Source organism: Melozone crissalis, unplaced genomic scaffold, assembly GCF_028551555.1.
Source record: "Melozone crissalis strain CALT ecotype California unplaced genomic scaffold, PUWL_Pcris_2 ptg000014l_1, whole genome shotgun sequence".
Lineage (NCBI taxonomy): Eukaryota > Metazoa > Chordata > Aves > Passeriformes > Passerellidae > Melozone > Melozone crissalis.
Window position 1 is genome coordinate 7,468,615 of NW_026535792.1, and position 13,219 is coordinate 7,481,833.

General features: G+C 54.3%; 1 protein-coding gene across 3 annotated transcripts in view; it reads right to left on the reverse strand.

Annotated features, from left to right (window-relative positions):
- The window catches only part of NTRK3 (neurotrophic receptor tyrosine kinase 3), a 206,435-nt gene extending 201,760 nt beyond the window's left edge, over nucleotides 1-4,675 (reverse strand). Inside the window, exon 1 of one of the 3 annotated variants that reach the window (XM_054272532.1) lies at nucleotides 3,947-4,675. In XM_054272532.1, coding sequence (XP_054128507.1) covers nucleotides 3,947-4,194 — 248 coding nt within the window. In that variant the 5' untranslated portion in view covers nucleotides 4,195-4,675. The remainder of the gene's footprint in view (nucleotides 1-3,946) is intronic. The other 2 variants (XM_054272533.1, XM_054272534.1) reach the window with 2 other exon arrangements.
- Between the last annotated feature and the right edge of the window lie 8,544 nt (nucleotides 4,676-13,219).

Consider the following 13,219-nt stretch of genomic DNA (forward strand, 5'->3'; position numbering starts at 1 on the left):
CCCTGGCAAGGCTGGCTAAAGAGCGAGGCTTCCTATACCAGGGACATCTCCCTACCTCCAGGGAGCCCAGGGGTGACACACGCAGGCCACCACCGCCTGCCTAGCAGCATCTCCGCAGTGCCATAGCAACAGCTGAGGAGTAGGGAGGCCCAGATGGCAAACTCCTCCGTCTGTCCTTCCCCACGCACGCTGCCGGCGCACGCAGGCGCTGCCCACGCTGCCAGCGGGGTGATGAACCCCCAGCCCGGCCACCCTGGCACCCCGACACCCTCCAGCCCTGTGTGTGCCAGGGCTGGGGACCTGCCTGCCAGCCCCCAGCAGTGCCAGGGCTGGGGACCTGCCTGCCAGCCCCCAGCAGTGCCAGGGCTGGGGACCTGCCGTGACAAACACACTCCCTGGGCCCCAAGGGGTTCTGTGCCACAGCAACTCTGAGATCAAAGTTCTGCATCTGAGCTTGCAATGAGTAAAGCCCCACGTCACAGGGGTGAGCGTCTCTGTAAGTCACACCTGGCTGGGGACACGGCAAAGGCCACCCAGTTGTACAGGAAAGGTGATGGCATTGACATACCCCAGCCCCGTGGTGACCTCTCCTGAAACTGGGAGGGGGAAGAACAGAGCGTGGCTCCAAACTCAGCCAGGTCCAAGCTGGCTCTCTGGCTGGACAGGGCTGCTGGCAGCTCTCACAGGGATCTGTGGGCAGGGTATCATCTCCAGGGATGCCACCCAAAATCAGGTAAGTTTCTGGGCATGCTGGAAAGGGCAGAGGGACATCAGCCAACCCAACCTCCTCCTCAGAGCAGGAGCCTCCTGCCTTTCCCCTGCCTCACCACTGACCTGGCACCACCTGGATTTGCAAGGCTGTGTGTTGCTGTCCCCTTCAGTTCAGCCAGGGCAGGAGCCACCCAGCCCTGACTTTTACCAAAAGGAAGCTAGAAGCACCAGCAATTGAAGCAAACCCATTCCTTTGAAGGGTGCAACAGGATGGTGGGGTACCAACCACACTGAGGTACCCACAGGGCTGGCCTGCCCCACCATCCTCCTTGGGCAGCACTATAGCCTGGTTGTTGTCTCCTGTTCCTCTTCTGTTGTCTTCACCTCACAGGGTCTCATCAGCCCCTGAGAAGGGATATAAACCCAAAGCTCCTGATGGCTCAACACAGTTGGGGTGGGCTGGCATGGAGGGGTCTTGCCCTCCCTCAAGGGGGTAGCATGGACAAGCCCTCCAAGATGGCTATATTGGTTTTTATAAAAAAAATAAAGCTCTCTGAGTGGGCTCTGGCAGTCTCTCATCAGCAACACTCAAGCCCTGATTTGGAAGCTGAGCTCTCTTTTGGATGTGAATAAGGTTCTGCCTGGTCTCAGGGTTGTTCCACCACCCCACACTCCATTTGCTTTTTCACCAGCTACAGGATGGAACAGGGACCACCACCTTCCCTGGGCCTGTGGGGAGGTTCCAGCTGGGTCACTGCACCCCTCAGCCACTGGACGGGACTGAGCCTCCCCTGCTCACTCCCAGCCCAGGGGGAGAAGGTGCTTTTGCCCCCTGGCTGCCCACAAGCTGCCTAAAGAGGCCAAGCCCCCCGTGAGCATGGCAAGCAGGGGGAAAACACTGCTCCTTGCCCAGCTGAATCAGCCTCACATGCCAGCAGTGATTCAGCCATGACCAGGCTGGGCTTCTAGGCACCCTCACCCCAACACCCATGATGATGTCAGGGCTGGCAAGGAGAGGCCTGACATCAGCCTGAAAGGGTGCAGGACCTGCTGCCTTCCACACAAGAGCATGGACATGGTTCAAGTCTGGCTCCCAGCAGTGACCCCTTTGCTGGGAACCATCCCTGCCACATAAATCAACTCTCTGCTCCCATAAGGATCCCCGATAAACCACCACTGCCTCCCCAGTAAGCACAGACCCCTGTGGAAAGTTTTCATTTGTGCACAGTCTCAGCCCCTGAGAGCATTTTGGGGTTCATCCCAGCCCTGTGCCCCAGCCCTCCCAAGCCCAAAAAGGGAGGCACAGGTCCAGCAGCGATGCAGGGGGTGGAGGAATGCGCTTTGCTCACTGTGAAGCAGAGAGACATATGAATTCCAGCAAAAACTGGCACCTTCTTCTCCTTCCCCAACTTAGGAGAAGCTCCTTTCCAAAAGAAAAAATACCCAATATCTGTTTCTGGAGTTGTCCATTTTTTTTCCCCCACTCCTTTTTACAGACTGCTTATCAGCATTTTTCATTTTCAAAGCAGCAAAGACATTTTCTGGGCACAAAGCACTGGTGTAATACTACCTCTCCCAGCAGTTCAGATGTCTGTGCAATCTGACAACGCACAGTCGCTCACGCTGGTGGCTCCCAAACCCTTCCCTGCCTTTCCTGCTGCTCCCCGGCCCCCAAAGGGTTAAAACTAAACCACAACAAACAGCGAGCACAGGGGAAAAACACGAGTTTCTCCGACTTGCCCAGCATCACCCTCATCCCTCCAGCATCACAGGAAAAACACTCCAGCGCCACGGCGCAGGATAAATATGGGGCAATTGGGAGGGGAGTTCTACATTAGCTCCCCCCATCTACTCTCCCCATTCCTGCTGTTTTTGTGGAGGTTTGCTGGGAAGGGGGAAGGCAGGGCTGTGGATTCAGGGTCAGTGACCTGCTGAAAACCTGCTTGAGTATCTCATGGACCCGTAAGCAAACAGGGAAAGCAGCTCCCGTCATCTTTACCCAGCAAAGGTGATGAGCAGAGCTGCGAGAGAGGCACTGCAATTACTCCATGGCTCTGCTGCAATTGCACTGTGACCAAATAAAACAGCCTCAGGAAGAGACCCAAAGCCCTCTCCCTCCGTGCAACCATGCCACCGAGGTGAAAAAAATTAAATAAATAACCCTCCATTACTCATTTCAAACCTTGCTGCATTTCACTGCCAGAATAAAGGATTCCACCTCTTCCCTGCTCAACTCCCACTGGCAACTTGCTCTGGTGGCTACATTTCCCTAAATGCTCACATTTCAATTAGCATTAGAATAATGAAATGGCTCAGAGTTCATCTCACCCAAAAATGTACTGGAAAATAAAGAGCAGAGATTGGAAGCAATGAGGAATTTTTTTTTTCACACACACACCAAGAGCATGATGGATTCAGAAGAGGGAAATATATTCCTTTCTCGACTCCACACTGATGAGATTAACATGGGCTTTGCTAACTGCCTCTCCAAACAAGGGTAATGCAACTTCAAGCTGATTTTCCAGATAAACAAGCATGCAAACAAACGCAAAGTGCTCAACTAAAAATATCTCGCTGCTCCGATGCTTCTCCCCACCGCCGCCACCACCCCGAACCTAAAACACACAAATCCTATCGCGGCACCACGACGAGTTACAAAATTGCAACAATGTGAATTAAATAAGCTACTTAAGGAACATCTCACTGTCCTATTTTTATTTTTTTTCTCCTCTTAAAAACGCAAAACCGCAGATCCCCTGATACACTCAGCCAGGGCAGGGAAGGGAGCATTTTTCTGACGTGGGGATGTAAAAAATAATGACATTTTCACTGGATGCAAAGTCTCAAGAAAGAAAAAGCAGTTCAGAACTTGCTTTTCTCGCCCAATTCGGGTGAATATGTGGCGGCGTGTGTCTGTGGCGTCCGCGTTCCCCTTGCAGAAGCAAACAGTTAAAGGAAGCAGCAGCTTTAGCATCTTTGCCTGCTGCTCTCTCTCCTGCTAAGGAATCAGATCTCATTTACTTTATTCCTCTTAAGCCTTGGCCAAACTGTTGCTGGGCTTTATGTGATGGTCTTTTTTTAGGGAGGATGGGGTAAGGGAGAAGGCAGCTCTGCATGCTGCGCCCGGGGAGCCGAGCCCAGGCAGCGCAGCGACGCCGGGGGCACCTGAGCCCCGCACGGGCAGCGCAGCCCGCGCCCTGCCGGGGAGGGGGAGCCCTGGGGGACCCCCACTTACATGGAAGTGATGTTCCTTGAGATGTCCGTGATATTGATGCTCGTGTTGCCATTGCTGCTGCCTGAATCCTGCCCTTCCAAGAGAGGGAAGAGGTTCCCATCATCCGGCTTCTTGCAATTGATGTCTGTCTTGCTGCAAAGACAATTAGCAGGGCAAGCCAGCACCGAAAGCAGATAGTCTCCCCAAATGCTCCAGAGCAAAAAAACCCTCCAGAAAGTGCACTTGGTAGGGCAAAGAGAGACATCCATCTCCGATTGCTGCTTCTAAAAAAGAGGAGGAGGAGGAGGAAAGGGGGGATGGAGGGAGGGGAAGGGGGGGAAAAGGGGGAAGGAAACAAAGACAGAGGGGAGGAAAAAAGAAAAGAAAAAAAAAAAACCAACAACAACAACAAAACCTCAAGCGATCAGCTGCAAAAATCCTCCAGCAGATGAAATCATGCTGGCAGCTGGCTGGGAGAGGCTGTAATTCCCGCTAGGGCAGCGGCCGCGGCCGCGGGCGGGGATGGATGCATGCCGGCCCGGCCGCCCGCCGCTCCCGCAGCCGCTCCGGAGGATCGCAACGGGAGGCTGGGGAGGGAGGGATGGGAGGGGAGGGAGGGAGGGAGAGAGAGAAGCAGCCGGGGAAATAAATAAATAACAAAAACGGTGCGAAAGTCACCAAGTCCCACCTACTGGGCAGAATTAAAATTGACACACCTGCAAAAAAAACAGGGAGAGGGAGAGGAGGGGGCGATCTCCCCTTCCCATCTCTTCCCTCCCTCCCTCCCCCGGCCTGGCCAGCCCCGCTGCGGCGGGCACAAAAAGCAGGGGAGGAGGAAGAGGAGGAGGAAGGCTCGCAAAGAGAACCGGGCTCCGCAATAAAAAGGATTCCCCACCCCCCTCCCTCTCCGCTAAAAATCAGTGTAGGAGGAGGGGGGGGGGGGGAGAGAGGGGAAAAACCCCACTGTTGGAGCCCAGAGGAAAAGTTGAAGCTGGGGTTAAATTTGTGCTGGGGGAGAGCAGAGGGGCTTTGGCTCGGCTCCTGCTTTCTCAAGCTCTTTTGGAGGACGATGCTGCCTTTCGCTTGGTTGTTGGGTGGGTTTCCCCCCCCTCCTCCTCCTCCCCCAACCCGGACATAAGGGTGGAGAGGAAAGAGAGATTAAACTGAACTGGAAGAGAATAAAAGCCAGTGTGGATTACAGCAATTTAAATGTGTTTTTTCTTCTTCTTTGGAGGATCCTAGCGAGAGAGGCAGATCAGACGGCTGGGTGTGAAAAAAGCGACTGAAGAGCATCCAGGAAGGACTTTCTAGAAAAGATGCAAACCCCCCCCATCCCCAGCAGCCCCTAAAAAACGCATCGGGGACCAAGGCGGCTGCCGGGAAGCGCAGGCAGGAGCACCCACGATCGGGGCTCCCGTCCTCCCTCCCTCCCCTGGCTTCCCCCTTCCCTCCTGCAGCAGATTCTGCAATCAGACATGCAAAAAAAAAAAAAAAAAATCCTGAAAGAGGAAGACTGAAGTGTTGAAAAGGCTGAGCTCAGAGCGCCGAAATGGCATCAGGAGAGCAGTGAGTGCGAGCTGAACAGCAGAGCGAATTAAGATGCATGGTGCATTTTTGGCAAGCACAAACCCAAGCAGATCAGAGCTCTGCTTAATTTGCTCTGCTTTTCCACAGCGCTTTTCTGCATGCCTTTTTTTTTTTTTTTCCCCTCCTCTCCCCAATAGTTTCGTGTCTCTGCTCCTCTGCACAGACACACAGCAATAAAGGGATGGTGCTGCAGGCAGGAGCTCGGGCAAAGGGAGGAATTACAGGTGTAGGACTCCACATATTTCAAGGGTCTACTTCTGGCAGCAAAGTACTCTGCACAAGGAGGAGAGACTGAGCCAACACCTTCAGACTCCGTTACACACCCAGAACCATCCTGCTCTGGAAGGGGCAACGGGATTTGGAGGGAAAGAGGGAAAAACTCCCCCACACCGAGAGGATTTGCAAGCGGGATTCATACACCCATGGTCCCCAGTGGGACACGGGCAGGGTTCCTGCTTGGGCAAGCCCTCACCCACTGCTGCCCAGCCCTGCCTGGAGCCCCTGGGAATGGCAGAGGTGTGCAAGGGGATGCTCATTCCAGGGCATCAGTCCTGCTCCCATTGGGTCTTCTGGGGTGCCAGGAATTTCACATGGGTTGCTCCTCCCAGGGGAAGCAGATGTATTGGGCTAGAGAAGAAATAGCAAAGTGAGCGGGCTATGTTTTCTCCCTGAGCCCCTCCTCTTTTGAATTACCAAAGTGAAACACCTGGAGCAAAAGAGGTCACTGGAGTGCCTGGCACTGCAAGAAAGAGGAGCATGGGGAGAGTTTTGCAGATTCCCACTCCCATGAAAAGCATCTCCCATCCAGAGGCACCAGAGAGGAAAACACCCAAGTGTGTTTTCTACTCCCTGCCTCAGTTTCCCCGCCTGTATCAGAGAGACGCCATTCTTGTGGCTCAGCCCTGTGACCAGAGTGCAGAGGACACTGATGGGGCACCATGTCATTTTCCCCTGCCCATGGGGAACACCAGGCACCCCACAATGCCCACTCAGCATGTGGGCTCATCCCCCAGCAGCATCAATGATGCCACACTGCCCCCCAAACCAGTGCCCAGCATGACACCAGGGCTTCCTTTAACCTGCAGCTGGTGCGAGGTCACAGACTCCCTGTGGCACTGGACATCAATCACCCCATCCCACATAAAACCAATGTGAGGCCATCAGCATATGCTGGCATGTCACCACGGGGTAAAGTCACAGGTGGGGACACATTCAGGGGGTGCACATCCACTTTGGGGACCCACTGCAGTCCTGCAAGGCTCTCTTGTGGGCAGATCAGCACTGGGACCTGCAGGAAGCCTCTGTCACCTGGAGGAAGTGCTGTCACCTGGAGGTGCCAGGGTGGCACTGCTTGGCCAGGAATGCACACATGAGCACCCTGTCCCTCTGTCCCCCAGGGTGTGGGGTCACCCCTTGGCCTGGAGCAGAGTACAACTGCTAGCAAAGCACAAACACAGTCAGAGAGGTTCTCAGGTTGAGTTACCAACTTTGCCCTCTGCTTGCAAATCCGAGGTTTAACCCACAGGATGCTGTGGGGATGTCTCAGGTCGGCTGTCCTGGGTGTGGGGACACAGGAGCCCACCCACCCCATGACTTTCCCACCCTATTCTGCCACCTGGTGTCAGGCAGGCCCTGCTTCAGCCGCTAATGAGAAGGGTTTGTGCCAAGCCTCGTCTTCCTCTGCCACCAAGAGATAAATCTGAGGAGACATGGCCAGGCAAAGCAGGGGAGTGGGATGAGCAGAGTCCCCAGATGGATGCCTGAGGGCAGGGGGAAGGATAAAGAAATTCAGGGTTTGTTCACTCTTGCTGGTGGCCAGGCAAAGCAGGGGAATGGGACAAGCAGAGCCCCCAGCTGGGGGCCTGAGGGCAGGGGGAATGTAAGCAGGAGAAAGAAATTCAGGGGTTGTTCATTCTTGCTGGTGCTGGCTGCCAGGGGGATTGGTGAGTGCCCTGTAAGAAGAGGCTGCAGTGACAGCAAAGTCCCTGCCACAGAGGGAAGATGAGCCACCACCTTGCTCAAAGCCCCTGGTCCTGTTCCCCTGCTCAGAGCCAGCACCCCTCACTGTGCACGGACAGAGGAGTTGCTGCCCAGCGCTGCCATTGGCACACCCAGACCCCAAAGAGGACGGGGATAGTGGGGAGCTGCCCGTGGTGGGAACACGTCATTCCCGCTCCCAACCCTGCCTCCATCCCTCACTCCTGTCCCTGTGGAAGAGGGAGGCAGGAGCAGGGCATGAGTGATGGGGCTGTCAGAGCACAGAGATGGTATCTCGAGCAGAGGCCTTGCTGCTATTGCTGTGAGGGATGCTGGCAAATTGCTCTTTCAAGAAGCATCTCCATGAAGGATGAAATCAGTGCTTCCTGTGAGAACTTGGCCCCACAGGGGCTCAGGGGCTGGGTTTCCTCTGGCCCTTGGGAGCCTCAGGAAATTTCATGGGATGCGCTTGGCCAAAACTGAACCCAAGCTCCTCTGCAGAGAGCTCTGCCCCATCCCAGCTGCCCTCTGCATGGGGACACAAACTGCAACTGAAACACTCATCCCAGACAAAATAGCAGGGCTAGAGGTGCCTGAGGAGCTCCTGACCACAGGCAGAGGTGAAGGCAGCTCTTTGGATTTTAGCTCCACTCTTCCCACCTACAGAGCTGCCTTTAACCTCTTGTTCTCAGGCTGGCCATCCCCTGGGGACAACTTTCCCCTTTCCACCCAGTATCACAGGTGAAGGCTGCCCAATGCCCTGCTTGCCTCCTGAGGCCTGCAAACACCACAGCCCCTGGGGGCAGGAGCAGAGAGAGATCCATGTCCAATATCTGCTCAGTCATCACAGCTCCGACAGGCACTGAGCCTCTGATCTCAATATTGATCCACAGGCCCGCGCCCAGCCTCGCTCCTCTTACCAGAACACCACTCCTGCTCCCTGAAAATGATGAGCTGACACTTTCCTAACCCCCCTCCCGCCCAGGAGGATCTGCAGATGTGCAGACAGCAGGTCCACTTTGCACACCCCTGACAGGCAGCCAGCCCCATGGGCAGAGCTGCTGGGCAGGCAGGGTGTGAGCTCTGACAGGAGAGGCAGCAGGGAGAGGGGCTTTAGGCTCTGCCTTAGGGATCCACTGCCGGTTCAGGTGCCCCTTTGCAGAGAGACCCCAAAAGCTGCACACTGGAGAGGGTCCAGCTTGCAGAAAGTGCCAGCTTCCAGGGAGGGATGTCAGGGTTGGTTTGAGGGCACAGCATCCACCATGGCACCACCAAGATGGGCTGCAGGAGGGAAATATCAGCCCCTGCAGAGCCGAGAGGCATTTGCCTCTCACCTGAGCTGGGCAGGCACACAAGCATCAAAAGTGCAGCTCCCTGAAGCAGAGCTCCTTGTTCCCACCACCCTGGGAAATGGTGAGAAGAATCTTTTGATCTGATGTCTGCCTTGCTTTGCAAATGCTGTGCAGCAGGGAAGCCTGAACTTGGGTCAGCATGGGAACCTGCAGGAAGGGCAGCAGGAAGGGGCCAAGGAAAGGTGTGTGGGACAATCATTTCTGTAACAGCTAAGTGATGAAAGGTGAAGGTCTCAGCTCAGGAGAGCTGCCTGTGGTAGGACACTCCAAGCTTGGGTTGACCTTGACCATGCTGTGGACATGTGGGGACAAGGGCAGGATGAAGCCCATTCCAGCTGATGTCCTGTCCATAAACTCCACAAGGCTGATAACAAAGTATAGGGAAAAGCATCTGACTGAGAACTGTTTGCTCAAATTATCAGGAACGAAAAATCAGGAGAAAACATATTCAAGTGAGGTCTAAAGAAACAGCTCTGTCACGAAGATAACAAATACTGCTGTGCTTGCATTCAGTGCTGGAACCTGAACCAGTCTCCCACCTAGGCAGATCCTGAATTAATGTGCCTATCCAGGGAAAAGGGCTGGTCATGGCTGTGATGTCTGCCATGAGGGAGACATCATGGAGGGATGTCTGCAATTAAATTTAAAAAAAAGACTGAAACAAAGGTCTTACAAAAATAGGAATAAATAGGAAAAAGAATAGGAAAAAAATAGGGAAAAGAATAGCATGGAGCAGATTATAGCTGCCATCAAGGAATCAAGGCAGTGCTTTGATCTGGCAGCAGTGCTCAGCAGAGCCAGTCCCTCTCCAGCCCAAGGAAAGAGGAGAATTCTGAGATTCTGAGCCCGGGATGGGGAAGCAGGGCCAGGCTGCAGAGCCCGGGGGCAGCTCTGGGAGAGGAGCTGGGCAGGGAGCTGCAAAGGGCTCCCAGGAGGCACTGGAGATGGCCATGCTGCAGGCAGATAAGGGGAATTACAGCCCCAGCATCGCTGCTCTGATGTCCTGCCATCTGCAGCTCTCCCGGGGCATTTTACAGCTCAGAGCCACTGCCTGTGGGCACCAGGCAGGAAATTCCTGATGAGAGTGGCTGGGACAGGCAGGCAAAGGCACAACCCTGGCCAGGACAAAGGAGCAGAAGCATCCATCATGTTCCCCCATGATTTCCCCCAAATCTAGTGTGCTCATTCAAAAATCCCACATTCCTGAATCAGACAAGTGGAGTATTTGGGACTGCAGTGGGATCACAGGGTGCCTGAAACATCCCACACTGCAGGACCTCTGTGTAAGGAAAATTGCTCTAGATTTTAAAATTCATCAAAATCAATTGATTAATTAGGCCACAAGCCTTCAGCTTCTTTTCAAGCGTGTTTTTAAAAGCAGCAGGAACAGCTACATCCCTGCCAAGTCCTGTTCCCTTGCACTGTGAGGTTCCATCCCAGCATCCCAATGCTCCAGCCAGGCACCTGTGCCCCTGGGATCTTCCCTTGAGATCCACTGCCTGGTTCATGGAAACTCGGGCTGATGCTGACATGCTGCGGAGGCAACTGTACAAAAGGAGTAGTGTCCATGACACGCACCTCATCTGAGAGGTAACAGTGCTCATCCCAGGCCCTCTCCAAGCCTCCAGGTAAAATCACAGCTCACTGGAGAACTGATTCCTCCTTGCCCTGAGCTCTTCCCTGCACAGGGGCAGAGAAACATGTTCCATACCCCATCCACCCTTGTGAGGAAGGTAAATTGCTTTCAAATAAGCTCCCCAGCCTGTTTATGGCTCCAAGTGTTTTTTTCTGGGGAGTTTGTTGGGTGCCAGAGCAGGGTTAAGGAGAGAAGAAACCAATATAATACAACTCTTCATAACATGATTTTCCAAAATCTTTTTGTAGGGTGCTGCTTTCCCAGATAAATCTGTAAACCCTACAGCAGGGTAGGGAAGGCAGCTTTTACCTAATATCCTTGTCAAGCATTAGGGGGATGAGGGACTTGCAGCCCCAAGAGATGGCTATGGCCCCAAAGGGGCAGCATTTCAAAATTCTCTTCTATGCCTCCCAGCCCAAGGATGAGTTGGGGCAACAGCTGCTTGAAATGGTCATTTGGTCCACCAGAGGATTCAGGAAAACCTTGAATCACTTTAAATGTCTCCTCATCCCATAATGAGTGCAGGTGAGACATCTGGTCCCACTCCCAACCCACCGTGCAGGGAGAAGTGACCATGCCAAATCCAAAGGAACAGGACTCACAAATCCTGGCTTGGCCAGCAGCCCTGGGCTGAGCAAGAAGGGCTCTGACCCATCCACCTCCCCTCACCCTGGAGAAAAGCAAGCAAACACAGGCTGCTCCCCCTGGGCAGCTGGTGGCATCTGTGCTTGCCTGCTTTGATGCCTCTCCAGCATCACCTGAAGGCTGGAGCTCCTGGAGCAGAAGGTGACAGGCTGGCAGCAGCCCCAGCAGCAGGACTGTGCCTCTGAGCCCCCTCTGCAGGCACTTGTTTCTCCACATGTGTTTTGCAGAGTCATGAACAGCCCCACTAAAGCAGCATCTCATCCCTCCCTGCCTGGGGATGGCAGCAGCTGGGGCTCGGGGGCATCACTGTGTTCGGATCCCCTGTGCCAAACTTCCTGGGGGCTGACAGCACCTTAAATGAGGGGGCCTGGCTGTGGGGGAAAGAGCTGTCATGAGCTCTGCTCACCTGGGAGAAAGAGGGGCTGGGAGGGGGGCTCCAAAGGAAAACCCTTTATTGTTCCTACGGGCTAAAGAGGTTAGCCTGGGACACCTGGGGCACACAGGGGTGTGGGTGGGATTGTCCTCAAGGTGGGGCACCAGGTCCCCAACGCTGCCCTCAGCCCCCGTGAGCCACAAGGGGAACCGAGGGCAGGAGCTGTGGCCACGTCCTGCCAAAGTGTCTGCAATAAACAGATCAATAATTAAGGGAGGATGTACATTAGCCTTTGAACACACTCCAGGTAGAGCTGATTTTAACCTTCCAAGGCCAGGGTGTGGGGTGAGCAAAGGTGGGGGGCCTGCAGTGAGGCTGCAGGAGGATGAGGTGGGGATCAGGGAGGGAAATGGAGCATCAAGAGGAGAAGGGCAGGCAAGTTGCAGGATTAGGGACATATGTGGGAAGCAGCCAGCTGGGGGATCCATGGGGGGCCATGGAAAAGAGGGCTGCAGGCATTTGCAGCAGCATGGCAAATAATTGCAATGATCTCTGGTGTCATTGTGGCTGGTGAGAGGCACCAGCAAGGTCAAACTCGAAGTCTCTGTGCTCATCTGGGACACACTGCAGGGCAGGGAAACAGTGGAGGACACCAGGAAGCCCTGAAGACATCTGGTCAATGTGTCATATTGTCCCTCACAGTGGCACCTGCATCACCCCTGCTCTGGCACATCTCATGCCAGCAGGGAAAAGCCAAAGCCTGAGGTGTCAGTGCAGGTAAATCTGAAAGGGGAAAGTGCCCACACTTTCCAGCCCATGGCTGAGCAATCCTCAGCATTGAGATCTCAGTGCAGGTAAATCTGAAAGGGGAAAGTGCCCACACTTTCCAGCCCATGGCTGAGCAATCCTCAGCATTGAGATCTCAGTGCAGGTAAATCTGAAAGGGGAAAGTGCCCACACTTTCCAGCCCATGGCTGAGCAATCCTCACCACTGAGCCATTCCCCATCACCCCACCAGTGTGAAAAGAGGCCTTCCCCATCCTTACAGAGAAAGGCTGACATGATTTATGCCTACAGCGCATCCAAGCTTGCCTGCCACAAGCTCCTGCTTTGGGCTAGTGCTCGAAACCACACAGGAGCATCAGCTAATGTGAAACACAACCCACCTTCTCAGTGGGATGGGGTCCCCAGAGCCCATCTTCCCATTCCCCCTGCCCAGCACCCGCCCCTCTGCCAGGCAGGGCTGTGGTTTGGGATAGCCAAGCACATCAACAGCACACCCAGCAGCAGCAGCATTAACAGAGCCCTGCCAGCCATGCTTCTCCTCCCAGGGAGGCTCTGGGAGAGCTGAGAGACCTCTCTCCCTGCAGAGAGCTGGAGACAGATCACTCCCACACAGCGCTGATTTGGTCCCCAGCCCCAAACAATGGAGAGCTTCCCCCCAGCAAAGAGCTTCAGCAGTGAATAACTACCAGTGAAACACTTGTGATGCAGTTCAGATGAGTAAAATAAATAAAAGTGATTAATGACTGATTAAATATTAAAGGCTGGCTTTATTTTTTTTTTCTAATGCACAGAACATTGCACCCAGCTGAAATCTGGGGACGGCCCCTACAGGTGAGATGACCAAGGAACCCTGAAATGACACCAGGTTCTTCTGGAGCCTCTTGATGGAGACCTCTGCTTCCCACCAGGACAGAGGTGGGTCCAGCAGCCATCTCATG